The sequence below is a fragment of the Danio rerio genome, chromosome 3 (assembly GCF_052040795.2).
Source record: "Danio rerio strain M-AB ecotype USA chromosome 3, GRCz13ab, whole genome shotgun sequence".
Lineage (NCBI taxonomy): Eukaryota > Metazoa > Chordata > Actinopteri > Cypriniformes > Danionidae > Danio > Danio rerio.
Genome location: NC_141023.1, coordinates 28815127 through 28841516, shown reverse-complemented (window position 1 = coordinate 28841516; position 26390 = coordinate 28815127). Strand labels below are relative to the sequence as shown.

Here is a 26390-nt window from a genome sequence, read left to right as displayed (position 1 = left end):
CTCTCTTCTGAAAATATTGATGACTCATCCTGCACTCTCTCATTTTGTCCATTCAAATGCTTTCTCGAATGTTTATGCTTTCAATAGAAAACATATCAAAGGAGGCAGAAAAGGAAAATGAAATATATAAATTACTGCAACATTAATGTCAAAACTGCAGTTTTTTATTTCAATTTAGGAGTAAAATAAAGTCTGTTTTATGAATAACTTGACTACATTTAAATAGTTTTGTAGTAAATTGTGAATTACAGGCACTAATTACCATTTTAAGTTGTCATTTAATTTTAAAATGATGTTTCCACATGGCTTTATTACAGAAAAAACCTTTAAAAACCTATAGGAAAAGCTTAAGCATATCAGTAGAAAATTGAACTTCCGAGTTTTGCATCATTGCTGTAGCACTCTACTTTTATGTGCTTGTGTTTGTGTGTTTACATGGCCGGTGAAGTGCTTTGAATTATGCATTCTTATTAAATGTTTAATGTAATCTGAATCGAAATACAAAGAGAGGGTGGGGCATAATGTAGACTATATTGCTCAAGTTGTGTTTCACTGCATCTTTCAGATTCCATCCACTAGAGGCGCTATAAAAAATGATAACTGAAAACATTTTTCTTTTCTTGCAGATATATAAACTACTAGCCAAAAGTTTGGTCCAGTAAGATTTTTAAATGTTTTAAAATAAGCTTTTCCTGCTCACCAAGGCTGCATTTATTTAATCAAAAATACAGTACAAATTGTAAAATTATGAAATGTTATGGCTTCATAAAATACCTGTTCAAAAGAAGTTTATCATTTAATTTAATAATTTATTCCAGTGATTTTAAAGGTGAATTTTCAGCTTCATTACTCAGAGTCCTGCGAGTTACATGCATCTTCAGAAATTACTTTAATAACAATTATTATTAATATTATTATTATTATTTGTATTATTATATATATTATTAATGGTAATAGTAATAAAGAAATAATGAAAATAATTTCATTTAAAACTACATAAAAAAACGAAAGCAGTTATTTAACATTGTAATAAATATTTAACTTTTTTACGTTTAATAAATGCCACGTTGATGTCCAGAATAATTTTCTTAAAAAAAAAAAAAAAAACTGATTCCAAACTTTTGACTGGTAGTGTATATTTTTTTAAACAGTAAGTTTCATGAAAAATATCCTGCCAGTAGGTACAGCACAGTGCACAATGGTTGCAAAATGCTACTCCAGTGCTTGAAGCATATTTCATGACATTTTCAAAGTGAAACGTTTGGTTTAGACATAAATGGCCCATTTTTTTTTTCAAAACGTGACTGTGGTAACATTTTATGTTGTTTATTACTGTACCGTATCATGACCGCTCAGAAATAAAATTGCAATTATTAAAATGGCACACTGTAAAAAATTATAAGATCAATTAGTCAAGACAACATAAGTATTTAGTTCATTATAACTTATTAAACTAAGTTAATAATGTTATAACTTAATTTTTAAAGTTACGCAAGCTGTTTTAAGTCAGTTTAACATAATATGAATTCAACAGACTCAAAGTTCATTTGATTCAGCCTAAAAATTTAATGCAACCAAGATTTTTTTTTTACAGTGCAGTTCACCTAATTTCCTCATTTCCTCCCACTCAAGTGGTTCTAAACTAGTCCTAAAGAGTTGATGTCTTCTGTTGAAAGCAAAGGAACAAACAAGTCAATGGCTGTTTTTTGCAACATTTTTCAATATAAATTATTTTATGTTAAACAGAAACAAGAAACAGGTTTAAAACAAGTCAATGGTGAGCTAAGGATGCCAGCATTATTTTGGGTGAACTGTTCATTTAAAAATTCAGGCTAAACAGGCATAAAAAAAACTGTTTATTTTTTGGCTTCTAATATTGAATTCCAAAAGTTTCATGCTGACTCTATGATGCTGATTCTTTGAGATAAACAACAAAATAAGTCGGAAGGCATTCATATCTTCCTATGTTTTTAACTATTATATAAATAGCATATAGAGGTCATGTCTGCAGTACACCAGTTTAGAGGCACTGCTGTAGATGCACTGCTTCTAATAGTCTGGATTGACAAGCACATCAGATAACTCCCCGCCTTTTGTTCCTGTTGTCACAGGATGTTTATACCGTTTTTTTTAGCCTTTTATCTCTTTTGCTCCTCATTTTTTCTTTCTTATCGACACTAAATGCGGTGGAGCTTAAGTAACTAAATCTGAAAAGAATGTCAGGAGCGATTTGCTTCGTGTCACCTTGACGAAACTGTTGTGTGTGTGTGTGTGTGTGTGTGTGTGTGAGCAGGCTGCCATATTTCAGGTGCATGAAGTGCTGTGCTCTGTTATGATGGAGAGCTAGTGCCTTGATTTAGTGATTTCCAAACAAACTAAACGAGAGGGGCGCGCTGAGAAAAGAGAGAGAGAGAGACTCAACTGCAGCTATTCTGAGCTACACTTGAGATTTCACACCAATCAAGTCCCAAAATACAGCACCTAGAAGTCACTTAACCATTTCAGCCCTTGCTTTAATTTCAAATCAGATAATGACGCATTCAAGGCCATACAGTAAATGGCAAGGATATCCATCTCATCGTCCTCTCAGAGGTGCCCTGGTCATTACCGAGGATCATTTTTTGTCATTAAGTGGGAGGATCACCTTTATTTTACCCGCATGACTTCTGAAGCGATTAGCGCTTTGCTTTTTTCCATTCAGACGGGCAGAGTAATTACTCAAGCGCAAGATAAAACACTGACGCAGTCGCGGTGTCAGAGGTTTTCCATACATCTAGCCGACGTTCTCCGAAGCTGTAATGATTAGATAAGAGCGAATATGAGGCGGATACAAAGAATGTGACCTCCACAACTTCCAAGACGTCAACATTAAAGACAAAAACTGCAGTCGGACAAAACGCTACCACCTTCAGAGGACAATTTAGCAATCAGCCATCATTTCACATGATGAATTTGTACAGTGGCGTGACAGCTCACATCCCGAGACTCCCGAGGCTGGCGACACTACAGCCCTGTAAGCGTGCGGTCAGGACATGGAGCAACAGAACAGCTGACATTTAAAGGACAGATAGCTTGAGGGGAGAGATGGTTTAGGTGTGGAGAAACAACACTTTTCACTTGCGTTTCTGCTTCAGAGCCTTCAGATTGACCATGCAAGCATGCCGAAGCCCTGTCAGAAGCTCTTCTGTCTCTTGCCACCCATCTTTAGTCTCTCAAGAGTCATGCTACATGGAGTTTATAGCTTCTTTAACAGGGGCAAATCAATAAAGAGTTCTGCGCTGATTATCAACACGCAAAGTCAAGAGGATGGTTCACTCAAAAATTAAAAGTTTGCTTCATTCCCTTTTTCAAAACCTTAATGAAAAAAAAGGGGATTTTTTAAGAAAGTTGTAATCAGGTAAGCATTAACTTCCAATAGTGTTTGTTTTTCCTTCTATGGAAGTTAATAGTTACAGGTTTTTAGCTTTCTTCCAAAAAATCTCAACAATAGTGAGTACAGTTCACTACATTTTTATCCCACCTACTGCTGCCCCTGTCAATTTTCACTGCTTAAGCCAATCCTGCCTCTGCTTCATCCTGCTTGGTTCCTGCTTTACAACTCAGTACCAATTTCAACCAATCCCCTCATACCAGCTCTCCTTTAAAAACTCTTCATTCTTCCAGCATTTGTGTTGGTGATTTTGCTTGGCGTTTTGATATTACTGTTTGGTTAGTTTGTTGATATTGTTTGTCCTTATTTAATTTCCACCGTGTTGTTGTTTCACTTTTTTTTTTTCCTACCCTTGTGTTACCTACCCTCGTGTTTGTCATTGAGGTTATAAAGATTGGTAGGGAAGTCCTGTGACATACATCTCAACACATAGATTTACAACTATCTAGAGATCACTAGGCGAGAAGATGTGTGCCAACCCTAGCATTTTTGGTTAAGCTATAGTGTAGATTAAGTAGGACATAATTAAAGTTAAAGATTTCTTTTTCATATCTTTTGTTTGCAAGATTAAACTAGAGGGGATTTTTGAATATTAGTAAGGCTACGTAGCCAGTCTTTTTAAATTACAATGTTTATTGTTTCTAAAATTGTAAAAGAAACACTCATTGATTTACCATCACTACTTGTAAACAAATGACTATTGCTTGTACCCTAGTTATTGTTGTCTGTCCTTACTTTGAAGTACAATTTTATTTTGAGTGTCTGTTTTAACCAAGTCCTTAATCCAAGTGTGCAATCTCACTCCAGTAGACTGCCCTGAGGTTGTAACAGTGAACTATACCCTTTAAATGTGTATAATTCTGTCATCATTCAGAAAACTAAACATCTGGAAAGTCATTGGAGTACAACAGAGCTCACCCATTATTTTAGCAATGCTGCATGATGGTTTCAATAAAACGCTCTCCTGTTAACAACTCTATAGCACACAATATGTCAAAGATTTATTATATTGTGAATGTTAGGGATCAAGGAGGTCAACCAATATGATTGGTTGGGCTTTACAAAATCTGATTGTCAACTTTAAGGCCAAAATAAAGTTTATAAGCAACTAGTAATAAAAGAAAAAACAAGCAGCTCAAATGTGATTGATGCACAAGAAACCATGAGATCTGTTTGCATGCAAATTTGAACAAATGGTCCTTGATTCGTATTGAATAATTTGTGTTGTATTGGGGCAGGGTGTAAACTTTGAACATCCTTAATTAAAATAAATTTCCCATATAGATAAAATGAATGTGATTACTATTGGAATGTAACTGCTGCACTGTCCAATAATAATAAAATGGTTTCCTAGAAGAAAGAAAATAATAAAGGTGTTTTGGAAGGACTATCTCTTTAAAAAAATCAAGCAACAATTCAAAAAAGGTTTAAAAATTTTCCATAAAATACTTGCAGAAATCTCAATCATTAATTCTGACTGTCATTCAACATACTATACACACCAGAATGGGGGAATATGAGTGAAACAGAGCGACTGCAATTTTGCCTCCCTGCTAAAAGCTTTCCATAATTGAACTTTTTTCAGCATTTTCTGCTCAACCAGTGGGAGAAACTCAGCTTCTATCCTCATGATTTAAAAAGAAAATCCATCTACCACATCACAATCACACAAAGTGAAAAGTCCAGCAGGACTATTAGAATTCAACAAAGCCAATCAGATTTGTGGACCAGAGTGAACAAACCGATAAGAGATCCAAGCCAGCAAAAAGCACAGTTTGATCCCAAACATCATCTAGTGTCATCAATAAAACTAGAATATAGATTCAGGAAGACATCAGGGTGGGCAGGGGGAAACAAAACCTAAACCTCAACCACTCTAAAATGCATGTATCATTGTCATTGGTCATAGCACACATGCAATTGGATATATAAAAGTATATGTACATATGTTCAACCCAGTGACAAGACACATCGAGTATAAAATCTCACCCATCACTCTAAGCCATTTAACATCACACGCACGTACGTACAGTACACATTTCATCAACTTAATATATGCATACGTCCTTAAATGCATTGTCAGGTTTGTGTTTCTTTTTTTCTTTAAGCTACATAAACTTTCAAGCTATACAGCGATGGCTATGAATTAGCTTTCGGTTTACCTGTTACTCTAATAAAACTGGCCATCGCTCATTCTGCTATAACGGTAATGCACTGACGCAGGCTTATTAGAGCATTAAATGCAAAGTCAAATCAAATGAACATTAACATTTAACATACAGTCCTCCTCTTTTTTCCAGCCATCTGTCTCCCTGAGGAAACAGAGCGCTCAGTAGTGGTATTTTCCAAGGCCCTGAGTTCGAAATGACTTCATTTGTTCATCTGAACCTTTGGCAGCCCATCTAATCGCCGGTTATGTAATGTGATAAGCCCTCACATCGTGCAGATATTGTTATTTAGGCTAGTAAACAAGGGTACATACTCTTCTTTAAAAAAAAAGAAGAAAAGAAAGACGTTGACATCATTAAGTGTATTTGGGGCACACAAAGCTACTGTTTATTGCTGTAGTGTCAGACTAACCTTTAAAGTCTTGCGCACTATTAGCAAATAAATAAATAAAATGCGTCTTGTGAGATCCAAGAACACCTTGGAAACCAAGTAAGCCCTTTGTTATTGTGTTTTGCTGATTAAACTTTAATACTTCAGTTCCTCGTTTAAAACTCCATGACTGAAACAGGCAAGATCAAAATGACAATCCCGCAACTTGGGTCCCGACTAAACCACAACACAACCGATGTAACGAAAAGAGACCCCGACGTCGTGGATGGACTACCAACAAAGTGACAACGAAGTTCATCAACAGGTCAAGTCTAGTTGAGATTTTCACCTGAATATTATCAAAGAAAACACACCAGGGGTGCTAAACACTACAGCAGACTAAACTAAGGAGATATTCGGAGTGTCATACCTACAGTTGCTCCATTTGCACATGAATACAGTGACCAAGTCTACGCTAGATGAACTCAAGAGTGCAATTTCTTTTTTTTTGTTTTGTTTTCTCAGAGGAGGAATAATAAATAAGAGGTGTCCTACTGCAATCCGGTAAACATGCTAAAGAAAATCCATGTAGAAATCATCGACTCCAAATCCAATCAACCCTTGTCAAAATGAAAGCTAAATGTCACCGTCTTGTGTTGTCCTCATCTGACATGCCATTCAAGGACCGAAATAAAAGCTCCTGGGTTCTTGAAGAAGCGTTTAAATCCCATGGCCTGTTCATCATCCTTTATGTCCGGCTGTATACATCCGTTAGTTCATGTAATCCACGATCTTTTTTTTTTTTTTTTTTTTCATCCGAGCATACAAAAAGAATCCCCTCCACCTAACCAAAATTAGAAAAATGGAAGCCACTTGCAGGGAATAAAGTCATCACGTAGAGAAATGTTTTTGGGTTGTGGGGAGGACAAAAGTGAGCACACCAACGCGTGCCACCCATTCCTTTGATCCAGAGCATATCGATAAAAAAATATCTCAGTAAAAACCCCTTTCGTCCAGCATTGACATCTTCAGCAATTGTTAGATTAAACGTTTTTGTAAAGAGACTCCGTCATGCAGAGGACTGTCCTTGTGTCCATATTTTCTTCATCTCCTAATGCAAAAGGTAGGAGATTACATGTTTCTAACGTTTGCCCTTTTTATGAAATATATAAACAATAATTCCAAGAAACTAGAGCAAATCAATAAAATAAATAAATAAATAAACAAACAAATAAATAAATAAATAAAAACCTAAATATATCAATAAATAAATACATTTACAGACACACAGACAGGAAAACAAATGAATTATCTGTAGATAATCCAAAGGATAGATGGACAGACAGACTTGCTTTTATTCATTTTGGTCCCTCTCTAAAACGAAAGCTTTGTTTCAGGCTGAAGATTGAAAAAAAAAAATTCTCTCCTCAACTACCTAGAAACACACAGACACAAACTAAGTAAGAAATAAACATAACCTATACAAATAGTGTGTATGCACAAAGAGTTACCAATCCCAAATCCTTTTTGCGATGTAAATTATTAAATCATGAAACACAGCATGCCCTCTCTATTAAAGTAGAAATCGATGTTACCTTATGCCTTCAATCCATCTAGATATACTTTTGTATGTATATTCCCTCCAAAATAACTGTCAGGAAAGCTTTCCCTTTACTTTACGTGTTCTCCTGACCTGATCCTCCAGGCAGCTGTTTGATCAGTCCCGTCCTGTCTAGTCATGCACTGATGGGCCAAACAGCTTCCGTCAAGCCTCGCCATCCAGTTTCTCTACAGTCCTGTTGGACGTTTTCCACCAGCAAATACAAAATGCTAACGGGTCACAAATGAAAACGGAGATAGAGAGAAACAGACTTTGAGATGGAATACCACATGTCAAACTGCTCCCTGAAAAATTAAAAACAGATTTGAGTAGTGGGCATTAGAAAGAACTAACACTAGGTAGAGTTTCATCTATTTTTCCTAGAGCCCGCAATTGTTATTTGGCTTGTACTTTCCCCATCTGTTCCTTGTGCTGCCTCCGACTGCCTCTCCTTCCTCTCTTTCCAGGGGCTGGTGATATTACCCTGTGGCTCTTTCGTGAACACTTTTTCTTGGGCTGTGAGAGTCCCCTGGTCTAAGCTGCCCGTGCTGTTGCACTTTTTCACAGACAGGGGCACTAGAGAGCTTGGTAGAAGTAGCGAAGTGAGCGACAGGCTGCTCTGCGTCTCTGAGAGCTGCTGGCTGTCGCATGTCTGCTCGGAGCTGCACCATACCAATCCTACATCCGCCTCGGAACCTTGTCGAATGCTGCCCGTATTGATGTCCGTTTCACAGCTGCTCCTGCTGCGCTGGTGCCCCCTAGTGGTTTGGAGGATGTGTGTGGCTGGAGGACTGGGTCTCAGGGTCTCTGTGGAGAGGCTAGTACGCTCGTCGAGGAGTGTGTCCAGAAGGGGCTGGGGCGTTGATACGATGAAACTGAGCCCTTCTTCCATGGTGGTCGGTAGGCTGCCCTCTGAGCTGCCCGTAGCCAGAGAGGAGTCACTGTGAGATGGGTACTGCGGGCAGAGAGGTGGAGTTTTTGACAGGTAACTGATAGTGATGTGTAATTAATATATATATATATATATATATATATATATATATATATATATATATATATATATATATATGTGTGTGTGTGTGTGTGTGTGTGTGTGTGTGTGTGTGTGTGTGTGTGTTTGTGTTCATTATCAAATTGCAATGTGAAGTGCATTACTGTGATCATTTGGCATGAGCATCTTCTACAAACAGTGTTTTCAGATTGGTTCACAGCAAAATGATATACACAAATTCAAAAGCAGTTCCTTGTGTTTTGTTTTCTCTGCCAAAATAAAAGCTTTAAAAAAGGTTTAATGTTTCAAAGCAAAAAAATAAAATAAAACAAAACATAAATATACATTTTATAATTTACTGCCACTATTGGCAGAGCCGGCGCTTCCTATAAGCAAGTGAAGCAGCTTTTGTTTTAAAAATTGGACCACGAAAATGAAACTAATCTATTCTTCAGGTGCAGAAAAAGAGGGGGGGAAACTGACGATGAGAAGAAACAAGCACAAGATCATTTTTAGCATCACCTTAAGTGGTAAACATGATGTTAAAGACATAATCTTGTAGCACATTTATTGAAAATAGGCAAGTGTGTTTTACTGACATATTTTGCACACTGTTAATATTTTTCCAGAAAGATGTTTATAAGAGTTATGTCCTAATTGAATTAATCCTAGTTTAATATAAGCTCTGGGCCTTGCATCTTAAAAATCAAGACACCGATAGAAAATAAGTCAAAGGAAGGACCAGAAAAGGAGACCGAAGGGAATCAAAAAGTTTGTGTTTGGGTAATAACATTAAGTCAGTATTTGTATTGTACTGCATAATGTTAATTGTTTTGTTGTTTTTTGCTTTTTTTAATGAGTGTGTGTAATATATTTTATAATATTATTTTATCTGTTTGCTAAATTAATAAAAATATGTTTTAAACACTCGCAAAGAATGCAAAATAGGTATTCACAGCTCCCTTTATTAAAGATTGTTTAATTCTTCACTTTTAAAGCTGGTATTTGACAAAAACAGTGCTGTATTAAAAAGTCCAAATCAGTCAGACTGTTATTAAGTAGAAGAAATGTGGCAAATCTTTAAGCTGTTTCGTTGATTGTATTTGAAAAGCAATAAAATCATTGTGAGCTGGTGTGCAATGGCAGTACTCCACTATTTAGAGCAAGTTAGGGCCCCGAAATTACTCTGCTTAGGGTCCCCGAATGTTCAGGGCCAGCCCTGACTATTGGCTACTATTGTTAAATGTGACTACTTTGCCCAATCTGTTTTGTCAATCATCTTCTTGTCCTTTTTTTTTAACAGAAATGTATGTTTCCATACATTTTGCTCAACTGTGGTAACATTATTAAGCATAGCCATTTCTTAAATGCAATCTATTGATTAAATTAGAATTATAAGATTTGTTTCAAAGGAGGTCCCAAACTACTTTTGTTGTAGTAATAGTACACAAACAGGCAATATTTAGTCTAAAATGTCACTTAAAATTAAGTTTTTGTTTACTGCATTATAAAGAAACCAATCAGATTTACTGGTGTGCTTGATTTAACAAATAATAACTTGACTTCTAGTTGATCATTTGAAAAGTGGCTTTTCTGACGAATCATCTGTTAAACTGCATCCTAATAATCACAAATACTGCAGAAGACCTAATGGAACCTGCACTGACCTAAGATTCTCACAAAAATCAGTCAAGTTTGGTGAAGGAAAAATCATGGTTTGGGGTTGCATTCAGTATGGGGGCATGTGAGAGATCTGCAGAGTTGATGGCAACATCAAGATCAGAATGGCCACCTTAGGTATCAAGACATTTGTGCTGCCCATTACATTGTAAACTACAGAGAGGGCAGAGTCTTCAGCAGGATAGTTCTCCTTCTCATACTTCAGCCTCCACATCAAAGATTCCTAAAGCAAAGAAGGTCAAGGTGCTCCAGGATTGGGCAGTCCAGTCCCCATAATGAACATTATTAAGCATGTCTGGGTTAAGATAAAGGAGGAGGCTTTGAACATGCATCCAAAGAATCTTGAAGAACTCAGGGAGTCCTGCAAGAACTCTTTCTTTGCCTTTTCAGATGACTTTATTAATAAGTTATTTGAAGTTGATAAGTTATATTCCTTCCAGGCTCATGGGAGTCACACACAATATTAATTATTTTTCCACTGCAACATGATATCGTCTATACTGTACTATTCTTTATCTTCTATACTGTACATTATTTCTGTTAAGTGACAAGACTTTTGTCAAAGCAAAGTTAGACCTTACTGTCCTAATTAAATAATTAAAAATCAAGGCATGATCATGTTTTATTTTGGTAAAATAGCATAATCTAGAGGGCTTTGCCTTGAATATTAGCCACTTCTGATACCAAATGATCAACTAGAAGCCACATTATTATCTGTTATTCCTAAAACTTGGATAGACTACATGAATTTTGTCAGGTAGTGTAGTACTGCAGTGAGTAACTAGTATTCTAGTTACAATGAAATAGTACACCTCTAATCCTCCCCTCAAATTCAAAGACCATCCATACTGTCCATACCTGTGTGGTGAGCAGCCTGGTGTTTGCTCCAGGAGAGCGCAGAGAAGCCCAAGAGGCTGGTGAAGTTAGCCGAAGGCCTCTTGGTTTGTGTCCTGTTCGGCCTCTCGGAGGTGCAGGCAGAGCCGCAGCAGCTGGGTGGAAGAATTCAGCAGGGAGACAAACGGGGGTGTTAGAGCGGCTCGAACCTCCAGAAACCCCTGGGTGCTCTTGACTACTGCTGCTACAGGGAACGCCACCTGCACACAGATTCAGTTACTCAATATTAGCAGAGGTAGAGTGCAGAATACAGAACTGTAGTCTGACTTTGGGGAAGTAGGAAAGTAGACTTATTTATAAACGCAAAATAAAATGTATAAATAATACAGAATTAATTTTCAGAAATGAAATATTGAAAAGTTTTTTTTTTTTCAGTAGAAATATTTTTTACACAGAAAATAAATATAGAAAAAACATATTTTTTGAGTAGTACTAGGACGAAAACAAACTTAAATTCCCAGAAGGCACTATCACTACAGATTTTCATTGAACTCCACTAAAAATTAAAACCTATTTCTGTCATTTGAATTTAATTTTCATTCAACTCATTTTATTTTTTTGATGATAATGATGATGTAAATTTCTTTTAAAGGCACAATATGTATAGATTTTGTCATTAAAATGATGAAAAGTGTTATATAGTTAAAGTTATATAGTTATTACTCATGTATCATTATCACATTATACTGACCCAAATTTTTCAAAGAATGCTCAAATCCAGAGAAATAAGCTATTTTAACTAGTGTTAAAATGTGCCATAGTTTTAAAGAAGACAAAGAAACACTTTATTAGGTAGTGTGTTTTATTAGACTACACAGAGATGCATTATAACAGAGCCTTAAAGGAGTGGTCCACTATAATATCATATTTTAAACTGTAGTCGATGTGTAATGTAGCTGTGTGAATGTAAACAACATCTCTGAATGTATGCGCTCCAAGTTCAATGCAAAGGGTGACATCAGCCCCTTTCACACAGTGATACCGGTAAATATCTGGAAAATTTACGGAACGACTTTACCGGTATATTGAAAAAAGCGTTGTTCACACAGGCGAGGACATTACGGAAATTTTCCGGAAAAGAGCATTCACACATCCATTCCAAAATAACGGTAAATTCTGACATCATTCATCACAAATGAGCTTTAAACGGCTGCGCTTGTATTTGTAAACATTTGACTAAATTGTCGAGATGTTCATAATGTGCGTGTGCAGGCGCTCATAGGCTGTATCACAGGCACACGCAAAGCTTGAAGGTAAACAAACAACGGCTTATCATAAGCATCTCATCGATGATTATTTACACAGGTGGCATTAAGAAGAACATATAAACGTGATCTGACTAACTTCTAGCAGCTAAATTTGTCTGGAAAAATATTCAAAGGCTTTTATCCTCACAAACCGCGCGGACGTAAATACGTCTGACTGTTGTGATTGGCTAAAGCAGACGTCTCACGTCAGCACGTTCTAGACGTGCACGCGCTTATTACGGGAATCTTCCTTCTGCATTCACACAGCGCAGCATTCCGGCAAATTGCCGGTAATGTTACAACTTCTCTTTCCGGAAAATAGCCAGAACGAATTTACCGGTATTTTCAAAAAGGACCTGTTCACACATACAACCTTTCCGGAAAATTGCCGGCAATTTTCCGGAAAGGTCTGTATGTGTGAAAGGGGCTATTGGCTTTTACAGAGTTAGCTTAGCAAAACCTACAGCGAACAAAGTTTGGGGACTACAAAAAAATGCCATGATCACAAACGATTCAGGTTACGCGCGCTCACCACGTGCATACACCCCGCGCAGTGAAGGAGCATGGCCAGAGGTGCTGTAAGCTTAAAGCAGCGAAAGCTAAAATGCCATCCAAACGCTGCCTTTTCACAGAGCTCATTTTGTTTCTGCTTTTGGGTTTTTAAAGGACAAGACAATTTAAAATTTGTTCCAAAGAATTATTAAAAATATTTAGCTAGCATTTGACAAAGGACAGCTTCCAGAATCTTTCACAGTTCAGTGCTGGATTTGGCTAAAAACTCCTCAACCAAGGAGCAGCTCCAACCCTAATAGAAGAAGCTGTGGATAGTGAGCCACAACCTGTAAGTACTTTTATTTTTTTAAATCGATCTATTACATGCATAGTGTCTAGCATTAACAGCATTTTGTAGCAAGGACATAAACAATGATGTAAACGATGGGAAATGATGTTTGTCACCGCTAACAATTTAGCTTCAAATTCATATATATCTGTCAAACTGCTGTAAACATCCACAATCTTGACCAGCACTGCAGTGTCTCTCTATGCAGCCGCTTTCCCTGCGTTCTACATCTCAAATCGCAAAAGATTGTGTCAACGCTTTATATTACTTAGACATGCTTATTCCAAATATATAGAGAGCAGGCATGAGGTTCATCTGTGTCCTCTTCAATTTCTGACTAATTCAGGCTCAACCTGATATGACTAACCGCTCCTCTGACTGACAGTATTTATACAGCAGAGGCATACTGTAGCATGTGCTATTAGAGGCGTGGCATTTTTCCTGGTGATGTGGAGCCGATCCGACAGACATTATGTTAGCTGACCAATCAGACCCACTTGAGGGTGAGTCTTTCGGAGGAACTAGGAAATCTGACAGTCGTTTTCATGTTAGCTGAGTAGCTGTGTATTATCAAAGTGAGATACAGTTGAAGTCAGAATTTTTAGCCCCCTTTGAATTATTATTATTTTTTATATTTCCCAAATGATGTTTAACAGAGCAAGGAAATTTTCACAGTATGTCTGATAATATTCTTTCTTCTGAAAAAAAAGGCTTATTTGTTTTATTTCGGCTAGAATAAAGGCAGTTTTTTCATTTTTTTAAAAAACATTTTAAGGTTAAACTTATTAGTGTCTTTAAGTTAATTTCGATTACAGAAATCAGAAATCTACAGAACAAACCATCATTAGACAATAACTTACATTTTTACCCTAACCTGCCCAGTTAACCTTAAGTTTTTAAATGTCACTTTAAGCTGTATAGAAGTGTGTTGAAAATATCTAGTATAATGTACTGTCATCGTGGCAAAGATAAAATAAATCAGTTATAGAGATGAGCTATTAAAACTATTATGTTTAGACATGTGTTGAAAAAAATATTTTTCCTTTAAACAGAAATTGGGGAAAAAAAATAAACAGGGGGGCTAATAATTCTGACTTCAACTATATATGAAAAAATAACATGATTTTCTACAAGTAAAGTATGAGCACACCCAAGCCATAAAATACACTCTGGAATGCCCCTATAAAATGTAAGTAATATGATAAAACAGCATTGCTTTTTCCCTAAAGTTATTATGACAGGAAGAACTGGAAGCGATCGACAGTGATGTAATAAAATCTCTGCTGTTTTCCTCTTTTTTATTTTATTTTTTATATGTACAAAATAAAAAGCATTTTGCTAATAAATTTTGCTACTGTGAACATGCCAGAATTACCTATGCTGTGTCGAGCAGGTGTGTTGTGATGTGGACTTTGACAAGTTCCTCCATCTTCTGTCCCAGAGCTGTGGACGCGAGAGGATCGTCGTAACCTGCTGTTTCCTCTCCCTCCTGGCTCTTCTGAATGATGGCACTCATCACAGACTCTCTCCTGAGCAAAAAAAAAAAAAAGAAACATTAATATGGGTTATCCTGGAAAGATATGCAGGTCTCTTAAATGCTAACATCTTGCTATCATAGTAAACTACACCCTTTTTAGGCTTCCTGCATCCAGGGCTTCTCTCTACAGCATTAAAAGAGATTAAGTAACAATTACGCTCTGCTGGATCTTCTGAGCCATCTGCCCCACATATTGTCCTTTATGGTGCTTCTCTAGCAAATAGCTTGAGATTGTTTGGAGTTTGCTGAAGAATTAGTCTGAGAGAGCTTTAGCGTTACATGCCCCATGAGAATGCAGGATCTAGACTAACAGTCTATTTGATTGCTTCAAACTAATTAGTGCGAGGCTGCGGTCATTATCACTGATTATATTTAATTAAAGGATCATAGTTTGGGATGTAGGGGATTACAGCAGATGATATCTGATAAAGGTAGATCATTTTCACAGGAAGATCTTTCATCTGGTACTGGGTGTAGTTCTAAAAATTATAGTCCTGCTTTGTGTGACAAGCAGCTTAGTTTATTACCTTAAATAACCAGTACTTTCTAAGGTATGTACAGTGCTCAGCATAATTGAGTACACCTCATTTTGAACATTTATATTTTTATCCATTACTCAGTGAATATAGGCAGTGTATTTTGGTGCATTTAAACAAAACAGATTTATTTAGCAGATATATTTATTAAAATCATATTTTAGTCACCAAACATCTTTTAAAATTGAAATATAATAATAATAATAATAATTATAAATTTAAGCAAAATATGGCAAAAATAGATTACAACCTACAAAATTTCAACTAAATTAAACTTTTTTTTATTTATTTTTTTGCTTCTCTTGATTTTTCCTCTTTTTAAATTTTGAATTTAATATTTTATCGACCATTATCGTAAGTTAGATAAGCTCCAGATTTGGCTTCAGTACTGACTGATCTAATGTACAGTATATGCACAAATATAATATTGTACAGCTTCCTATTAAAAATATGAATTCAAAAGATAGATTTGTGAGGGGTGTATTTATATATGCTGAGCACTGTACACACACACTGTAAATTACTGTTACAAATGAAAGAAAGTTATTTTAACAAGTTAATCAGGTTTAAACTAGTCATTTTAGTCCAACTAATGCAACTTATGTTGACTAGAAAAGTTAGTTTGGTCCAACTAAATTATAGCAGCAAGAATTTTTGATAAAATTTTAAGTAAAAATTCTCACTATTGTCTATTGATGGCTTATTACCAGCCTATTATTCAGATATTGGTTGTTTCTTAGTACCTATAAAGTACATTTTCTGCTTGATCTTATTCTACATCCCTAATCATACCTATTACTTAGATCTAACTTTATTTTATTCATTTTTTTGTTTATTTGGCAGGGACAGTGTACATTAATTTGCATTGCTGCAAATGCACCAGAATTAGCCATAAAGTTATTTTTCATGCAGTGTCTCTGGACAGATGTTAAAATTGTCACCCTAAAAAGCAATACAAAAATTAAACAACCAATCAAGCATAGTTAAGAAGCACTAAACTAATAAATAAATAAAGAAAGAAAGAAAAAAAGAAAGAAAGAAAGAAATCCTGTTACTTTACTTTTACTAACTATTACCTTTATAACTATTAATTAACAGCAAATTAGGACTTTGAGGCAAAAGCCATTATTTATATATATATATAATATTAGCTATTATTGGTTATTTTAATCGTCCTTTTTGACATTCTGTTGACTAAGCAACTTTCCAACAACTAATTGTTAGGTTAGAAATCAGATTAGGGTTTGCAGAATAAGTTTATGTACTTCAAAAATCCCTTAAATATCTGTAGAAGGACCATAAAGGTATTGTTTAAGCAGATATTAAACTGTAAGTGGACTTCTATTTTAATAACTCTTAATAAACACACTGTGGCAAAGTTACATGAAGTCAACAGAATTTCAAATGTGGACCAATCAAAATAAAGCGATGCCACCGATATTAGCAAGGCTTTTAATATCAGGGCATCCCCATTTGAAACAGATTTGAACATGTCAAAGTATGGATGGATGCTAAGATAATTGTGGGAGGGAAGACAAGATCATCTTTCTGTGAGAAAGTTCACCTTGCCCTCTTTGGCAGCCATCTGGTAGACGCTCTGCTCGTCCAGGCTGAGGTCATCGGGCAGCGCTGGCGAGGATGACTTATCTGAGAGCTGCTCCGACCTCAGAGACGCCTGCTCCAGTTCAGCCATGTGGATCTGCTGTGGGCCACAATTTATAGCCATGAGAACTGAGAGTGGCTTCAAGCATTCAAATCAGATCTTTTTGAATTTCTGCACACTGTCCAATGGCTTTTTGGAGTTAGCAGAGTGTGAATATGGAGTGGCGAATCTGTCAAAAGAGACCTTCCAATTGTTATGGATAGCATGTTTTATGTCTGACAACGCGTTGATGACTTTCCAAAGAAGAAATCTGGGTAATTCAAGAAGAAAGCCGTTTACAGTCAAACAGGGTGAGTGGGAGAGTGGAGCTTGCAAATGTATGGAGAGCAGAGACAGGGGAGGGGAAACAGACTGATGGACTGACATTGTTGGCAGGCTGGCAGAATGGCGGGAATGACAGGTGTGGAGGTTACAGCTTGAATTACCGCTTGAATTACTAGCTGTCCTGTCGGTCACAGTGACAGGACACCCATCAAGATTCATTGGGAGATTCTGTGTGAGTGTGTGTATCAAATGATGTGCTATAGTGCAATAACTTTAGTTTTTAACCTTGTTTCAAACAAGGTGTAGTCAATTGTTTTTTTTAAAGACAAAAAGTACAACACAATTTAATTTTGTATAGCACATTTAAAACAAGCACTGTCAACCAAAGTGCTGCATGACAAGAGCATAACAAGCAAAGACAGGTCAACAAGTTTGTATGCAGTACACTAGAAATAGGAACAATTCTACACACTGCAAATGAAGAAGAGTCACTAAAATCAAGTCAAAAAACTATTAAATGTCAATGAGAAGGGATTTAGGCAGTCTATTTTCTATAAAGAACTTAAGCTGCAGCATTTTGCAGCAACTGCAGATGAAAAACACATGACTGAGAAGCACCGATGAAGAATGAGTTGCAATAATCCAATTGAGAATTTATAAAAGTGTGCATAAGCATTTCAAATTTCTTTCAAGGCAAAGTTGGCTTCACCTTCGTCAATAGATGAAGATGATTAAAAAGGGACTTGACTGTACATCAAATTTAGGATTACTGTCAAACCATACACCTAAATTCAAAATTGAAAAAGTCGGTTTTAGGGGGAATATAAATGTGCATATCATCGGCACACAGATGAAAAGAGACCCCACACACATTAAAAATAGATCCTAGTGGAAGCGTATAAGGGCGTACTCACACTATGCTATCCAAACCATCCTCAAGCCCGTTTCCCACAGCGTTTGAGAAGTGTGAGTGCTCTGAATCGGGCTCAAGCACAGTTCACTTTGTCGCCCATGGCCCGGTTGGAATGGTGTGCCAGAGTGCGGTTCACTTGGGGTTTGGCGCGGAACACTTGTAGTGTGAGTGCAAAACGTGCATAAACCCGAACCTGACTTTTAAGGGACTGTATGATATGGATTGATTAATCATTCGTACTGTTCAATGAACGTAAACTGTCGTAGATAATTAAAGACACAAACCCCTTACTGCACCACAGCTGCACCTTCAGCAAACCTCCTAATTCCTGCAGCACGAGGACTTCATGATTTATGAGCGTCAAAATTGGCTGATCTGTTCGGCGAAATATTTGACTGTGTGTCACCGCATCCCAAAAAACTAAAACGAAATAACTAAAGAAATCTCCACTGTGCTGAGCGAGAGCACTTCTCTACTTAACAGTGCATCATCGATGATGTAAGCGTGCCCAGCCTTGAACGTAATGTGAGTACACGCCGTAGGGGGAGACGGGAGGGGGGAAAAGCGTGCTTTGGCCCGGTTCAAGGCAACTGTACATAGCGTGAGTACGCCCTAAATAGAAAACAGTCTTGGAACTGAGCCTTGCGGAACACCTGATGAAAGTAGTTTAAATTGTTTTCTTTCAATGGACCCTTTTCACGTGTTTAACAGTCATCAGCATATTAAATCTTTGTTTTTTAGACTTTATTTAAAAATGTGTACTTATTTAATATGTATTTACCATTAATGGTATACACTCACTCACTCATTTTAATGCACAACCATCCCTAGGGTTCACAGAGAATGGTCAGAAAAAGAGAAAATATCTAGTTAGTAGCAGTTCTGTGGGCGCAAATGCCTTGTTGATGCCAGAGGTCAGAAGAGAAAGTCTAGACTGGTTCGAACTGATAGAAAGGCAACAATAACTCAAAAACCACTTGTTACAACCGAGGTGTGCAGAAGAGCATCTCTGAACGCACAACCTTAAGGTAGATGGGCTACAACAGTAGAAGACCACACTGGGTGTCACTCCTGTCAGCTAGGAACAGGAAACTGGCTACAATTCACACAGGCTCTTGTTCTTCTTGAAAGTGACAGCAAGTTCACTGTACTCAAATGGCCTCCATAGTCACCAGATCTCAATCCAATAGAGCACCTTTGGGATGTGGTGGAACAGGAGATTCCCATCATGGATGTGCAGCCAGCAAATCTGCAGCAACTGCCTGATGCTATTATGTCAATTTGGACCAAAATCTGAGGAATATTTCCAGCACCTTGTTGAACCTGTATCACGAAGGAACAAGGCAGTTCTGAAGGCAAAAGGAAGTCCAACTGGGTACTATTAAGGTGTACCTAATAAAGTGGCCGATGAGTGTATACTATTATCAGTCACACATTTTTTTGTTAGTTTTCTCTGACATTCTCGATAACACCATTGTGGAATTTTTCTTATATTATTTCAGGAAATAGGATTGCAAACAATTATTTGTGGTATTCTCCCTTTCACTCCGCTCTGTTTACCAATCTACTTCCACTACTGAGAAACCTGGAAATGTGAAAAGGGTCCATACATTTGAACTTTTTTAATTCTACTTCTCTAAAGGGCCATGAAAAACTAAACTACATTTTCTGAGATTTTAGCAGAGCTAGGCATGTTGCACATAAAGACAGTGTTAGCTTAAGCTAATTTTGATTGTATTTTTTACTTTTCTTTTCTTCCTTTGTCATTGTATCAGCACCATCAGAAGTTGACTCACCAGTGACATCAATGACTCATCAGTGTCTTATAATTATTCATGAGGCGGCATGTCTCTATCCTATGAGAAGATGTCTTGCTTAATTATTCACGTCAGGTTGATTTCCTGTGGCAGACGCTTCAAACTGAGAGCTCGCGTACAGTAAGTTTATGTGTCCACCAAAGGGCATTTACACAGCTGAAATCACCAGCACTCTTTTAAAAATGCAGAGCTGTGAGCAACTGGGAGAGCTCATGTGGAGAAGCATTCTTTTTTCTTTTTCTGTTGAGTGTGAGATGCTTCAGTTGCTACTATATGAAAGAGATTATCCGCAGTACTATAAACTAATTTCACAGACAATTTGTGTCAGGCTGAAAATGCTGGCACAATGTGATGTTACAGCAATAACAAAACAAGTATATATCCTCCATTTTCTCTTTGATGTGGTTGATGTACCAAGAGTATGTCTGTGTTGTTTTCAGGAGCTGCAAAGGTAGAACAGGCAAATGCTATTATTTGATCTAGTAAGTATATTTGCTAATGTTAACAAACGTTACCTTGTTGCATTTATAGTATCTAGTTTTCTTTTGCAATAATCTTCTTTATACAGTGACTGAGAGAGCTTTACATGCTGCAATTAAAGAAAAGACATACAATTACAAAAACGGCAGCAAAGAATAGATCTTCATTCGTTTGACAGCAAACAGCAAATGCGCTGCATTTTCTTACAACGCAAACATTTTACGAAAACGCACTGCATTTTTTTCACAGTACAAACAATTTCCGAAAACGCACTGCATTTTCTCACAGCACAAACAATTTATGAAAACGCACTGCATTCTCACAACGCAAACAATTTACAAAAAAGCATTAAATTTTTTCACAACGCAAACAATTTATGAAAACGCACTGCATTTTCTCACAGCACAAACAATTTCCGAAAATGTGCAGCGTTTTCTCACAATGCAGACAATTTACAAAAAGGCAATGCATTTTCTCACTGTACAATTTACGAAAACGCACTGCATTTTCTTACAATGTAAATGATTTACAAAAACGTGCTGCATTTTCTCATAACGCAAACAATTTACGAAAACGAACTGCATTTTCCCTCCACGCAAACAATTTTTGAAAACGCACTACATTTTATCACAGTACAATTTCTGAAAATGCGTCGCCTCAAAGCAAGAAGGTTACAGTTTCCCCCACAGTCCAAAGACATGGGGTATAAATAAATTAAATAAACAAAATTGGCCATAGTGTGTGTGTGTGTGAATGAGTGTGTATGGATGTTTCCCAGCACTGGGTTGGAGCTGGAAGGGCATCTGCTGCGTAAAACATGTGCTGGATAAGTTGGCGGTTTATTCCGCTGTGGGGACCCCTGATGAATAAAGTGACTAAACTGAAGGACAATGAATGAATGCATGAATATTAATTAATAAACAATAACTAATAAAGTTAGGAAAGCTTTGCATGAATTACTAGCCTAGAGTGCTTAAAAACTAAGCTCGGAATCTATGCAGGGTCAGTTTCCTGAACAATATTTTCCAACTACTGAAGTAGGAGACTTCATAGCCTGTCAAATTCAAACTGTTCATGGTTGTCATTATACATTCACATTCAGAAAACAATATAATAACCACTTTCTATTCAATTCTGAAGTGTTTGGACGTCGGTAGGTAAACGTACAGTAGAGTGCCTATACTCTTGAGTGCATTTGTGACAAACAATGAGAAGCTGTACCTCTTGCGGATGAGTCCTGCAGTCCTTGCAGACAGGAGGAGAGGAGTAATGATGGAAGACGGAGCCAGAGAGGTTGTCAATCATCAGCATCTCTCCTTCAAATGAATCTTTGATGAGCAGAGATACACTGTCCAGCCACAAGTTCTCCTGGGATACAAAGACATATCAGCAGAGTTAATAATACAGAGTTATTAACAGTAACTCACAGACTGGGGGTTTGGGAATGTGGGAATGCTCTCCCAAAAGTGCAGCGCATGACTCAGTATGCATAATAAACTATGTATGATTTCACACAATCTCAACCCAGGCTCAGGAAAAGGTACCACTATACTTATTTCTGGAGAGAGCCAATTACGTCCTAGGAGCTACTTTTTTTTGCAGTTTTTGTTTTCCCGAATCCACTAGAGGCCGCTGCATATGCTTCTTGAGATCTCAAACTGCTCTTGTGAATGCCATTTGCGGCAGCTGTTTTCACGTAAATTCATCAGAGGCCGCTGTTGGACTGACTGTTTGACTGACTGAAACCCAACCAATAGTATTTTAAAAAGCACAGATTGACCCAACCACCCACTTCACTATAAATAACCAGCAATTTTAAAAAGCAATCGCCGTAGTCGTGGTTTAACTCTACATCTCAGGTTCACAGATGTAAAATGGTGAGCTAACTGGATGAACTGGTAACAGCAGGAAACGTTCAGATAGGAAGCGCGAAAAAGAACAGCATCATACCACCCGTAGCCTTCGTTTTATAAATGAAAGACAGCCATACATACTTCTGGCTTTATAATTAGCAATCTTTAGAAACGTACTAAAGAGCTACGTTTTCAGAATGAGCCTATGTTGCACAATCTGAAAGAAAAGTGACTTGACTTAACATAGAATAATATTTTTAAATGTATTCAATAGGAATGAATGATTTTTTAACCATTCTGGATGATTATTATTGGCTAGTAATATCCTAAAAGGGTGGAAGCAACTGTTTGTACTCCAATATTATTTGCTTCCAATTGTTTTTAGCTCATATCCTCACCATATTATTTTAAGCAAATAGGTTTAATTAAAACACACAGTGGTTTATAGTACAAACAGTTTTTGTTTACACTCTGCACGTTATGATAGTTTGAGGCCCTGTGTACACTTATACGTTTTAGTTTTAGAACAGTGTTTTATAATGAAAATGATCCACATCCACACTATACCACTGAAAACGCACAACACGTGACCACACACACACACACACACACACACTCTGGCATGAGCTGTCGTCATATGCACACGTCTAAGCTCCAGGCAGTCAGCGGGTGCTTTGAGCACACCTCCCCAGATGATAGCAACGCATGTCAGACAGTTCATCAAGGATCTACTGCTATACCTCATTAAGTTGTTCTTAAACATGATATTTGATTCATCTTGTCTCTATCTAACAACTCTTTGATCTTTTGAAACTTTTACTTGTTCTCAGGTAACCTGTTTGGCTGAGCGCAAAGATAAGTTAATATATTAATGTAACTACGTACACTGATTCTGTATATTGACTGATTGCTTGCCTTTATTTCCTATATTGTATAAATTTATTGTAGGTTATACTTTTATAATGGCCTGTATTGTTCATTAAAATTCAGCAAAACAAAGGGTATGTTTACAATTTTTCAATGAAAATGAAAAGAGGCGGTTTGTTAGGCTCCGTTTTGTTATAAATATGCATACAGTGAAGATGAGGGTCATATGAATATGCAGCTACATGATGCCTCAACATTTTTGGTGTCTGTTAAGTTGTTAATATCAAAATGAAAATAGGCAGTTACTTATATCATGTTTTCATTTCATTGTTAAGTGAAACAGGGCAGCCAGTGTGATGTGAATGACATTATAAAGTACACTGTACCCTTTGAAGATTTAACCGACGTGTCCTCAGGATTTTGTTTTCCATATCAAACTTGCGAAGTTTGAACTTAAAAAAAGAATGGAAGACAATATTGCACTTAATATTGACATAAAGCACCAATCAGAAAGACGAATGTCTGCAGCCACGCCCTGTTTTTAGATGTTTCCGTTTTCCCAATCCACACTGACCCAGAGCAGCAGCTTTTTAAAACCAAAAAGGCCTCTTTAGAGTTTCAAAATCTCTCTAATTTTAGGGCTTAAAAACTCAGGGGTATTGTGGATGGAAGGCATAACCGTAGCAAATTTTATCCATTTTAAAAGTAAACATGTAAATGGGACCTGAGTACCTTTACTTATAGCAGTTAACAATTTGGCAAATTCTTAAAAAAAAAAAAAGCTGCAGAGCTGCAACATAAGGTGATCGCATTTAAAATAATGATCAATTCACATGATGAATCTGGGCATCTCAACCCTGTAGTATACACAGCCTAAAGGATGAAGCAAATGAAAATAAAATTGATATATATTGATTTATTAGCATTTTAAAAGGTTTGCTTTGAGGGAAATGCAAATGAAAAATACATTGATCAACTAGGTGAATAAATATCACTGGATACCCTCTGCAGGTTCCGTTATTGGTTTACATTAGTTTTTGTTACATATATACATATATAAATTTATACATATCCCAATACCAGCTCCATAACAGCATATTTTGGAAGGTTCTGGTACTATTAAATCGAATACTACCCAACTGACCGCACACACACGCACACACATTACTACTATTAAATAGAATATCCTACCCAACTGCACACATACACACACACACACACACACACACACACACACACACACACACACACACACACACACACACACACACACACACACACACACACACACACACACACACACACACACACACACACACACACACACACACACACACACACACACACACACACACACACACACATTAATGAGAGGGTAGGGTCAGAAACAAGGTCTCCTTCACTGTCTCAAGACTGGTCTTAATGACGGCAATTGAGAAGAGCCCTAGCAGCAGAGCTTCAAAGAGCAGCTGTGCTGGGCTAAACCTGCACACACACTCACACAGACTGTAGCTGCTCAGCAAAACCCTTTGTGAAAATGAATTCAAGGTGCTAAAAGTTTAAAAACATGTCTGAGGCAAAAGTTTGTCAGATTTGGCTCAACCTGCAGGCCCTGAAAACGTAAACAAAATCCTTTCCCCCTCATCAATCAACATTTACTTTAGCCTCCCTCATAAATGCCACCTCACTCAATGCTAACATCAAGATGAAGTCAACACTGTGCAAGTACAGCTCCAGAACAACATACATTTTGGGAGAGCGCATACAAATCTGACCATTCAATACCCCATTTGTCCAACAGAGCAATTTAGCTAGCAGTCAACCGGAGGATCAATCCAACACAATCATAACATAGCGTTATCTAACAACAACCATTTATTTCCCCAGGTAATTGCACTCTTTGCATCAATGCCAGCCTTGCGAGAGCCAAACGCTGTTGATTTCCTACACAAATAAACAATTAAGTTGAAATGACCAATTTGAGTTGGATGAAAATTGATCAGCCTAGCCTGCCTGCTAATTCTGAGTGCACTTGATTATTAGCAAGAAGCCTCTTGTATGTACAGGTAACAAAACCCACAAACAAAGTAGCACAACATTCACCTCAGCAGCTCTAACAAGAGTTTGACTGCAAGTCTAAAGGCCTCACAGGTTGTTATTATCCTCTGAAGATTTGCACCTGGCAATGTGCGCTGTTATAGCGTCACACACACTTCACTAGTCCAGAGGTTTAAGTAACCAATTTATGGTTTCAGCACTGACCCACAGAGATAATGGCACGCTCGGGTCTGGTTGTGGCCATTTCATGGGGCGCCTCCGCCATGGCCTGTAGTGAGAGAACAATCATTTTCAATAGGGCTCTGTACACCCAGTGCCACATTTATGGGTGCTATAGTTTTAGCTGTGCCAGCATGGGTCATAATTTGTATCAGCCAGACGGAACGGGGAAATGCTGTATAATTGGCAGGGATGTGGTTTTAATGACATTTCGGCATATGGGAGCGTCTGTGTCTCAGCATATGGCTTGCTCGAATCGCAGGTCTCCATAAATCTAAGTGCAAAAGAGTGTACACCTCCAAACCTTCTCTTTTAATGAGCGTACTGGCGGCTTCCTGGTGGCAAATCACTAAACACATGCTGCGAACAGGTGTGAATTCAGGGTAAAGCGGCATCTGCCGGATTTGCAGTTTTCTGAAGGTTGTGTTTCACAGGTAGATGAATCAAGCGGAGACGGTGGCGAATGCGATACTGATACCAGGGCGTTCTCTCGTTCTCTCTGTCTGCTTCTCCTCTGCTGACTTTAGCTGTGGTTTTGCACAATGATGATCATGAGGAAAATTATGTGTTGCTGGGGACCTAATCAGTACATGCTGTTTCCTATGAGACCGACAATGGGTCCTACTCACTTGGTGTTTACATGCAAGAATTTAACGTACAAATGACATATGAAATGAAAATGCTGCTTTGAGCTTAAGTCTAATGTTGCAAAAAGTGTTGTAAATTTACTATTAATTGTACATTAAAATGTTCACAACATTTTTTTATTTTTTATTTTTAAGTGCAGCTACATATAATATTTAAAATATATATAATTGTGGCGGTGCAGTAGGTAGTGCTGTCGCCTCACTGCAAGAAGGTCGCTGGTTCGACCCTCGGCTGGGTCAGTTGGCATTTCTGTGTGGAGATTTGCATGTTCTCCCAGTGTTCGCATGGATTCCCTTCAGGTGGTCCAGTTTCCC

The 26390-nt window shown here is 37.4% G+C and overlaps 1 protein-coding gene across 4 annotated transcripts in view; it reads right to left on the bottom strand.

Annotated features, from left to right (window-relative positions):
* Nucleotides 1-7299: 7299 nt before the first annotated feature.
* Nucleotides 7300-26390, bottom strand: part of cacna1ia (calcium voltage-gated channel subunit alpha1 Ia) — a 413765-nt gene continuing 394674 nt past the window's right edge. For 2 of the 4 annotated variants that reach the window (XM_087244595.1, XM_087244596.1), the window contains 5 exons: nucleotides 21653-21799; nucleotides 16859-16996; nucleotides 14597-14750; nucleotides 11098-11333; nucleotides 7300-8523 (listed from right to left, as the gene is read on the bottom strand). In XM_087244595.1, the coding sequence (XP_087100721.1) occupies nucleotides 7936-8523; nucleotides 11098-11333; nucleotides 14597-14750; nucleotides 16859-16996; nucleotides 21653-21799 (1263 nt within the window). In that variant the 3' untranslated portion in view covers nucleotides 7300-7935. The remainder of the gene's footprint in view (nucleotides 8524-11097; nucleotides 11334-14596; nucleotides 14751-16858; nucleotides 16997-21652; nucleotides 21800-26390) is intronic. The other 2 variants (XM_087244597.1, XM_087244598.1) reach the window with 2 other exon arrangements.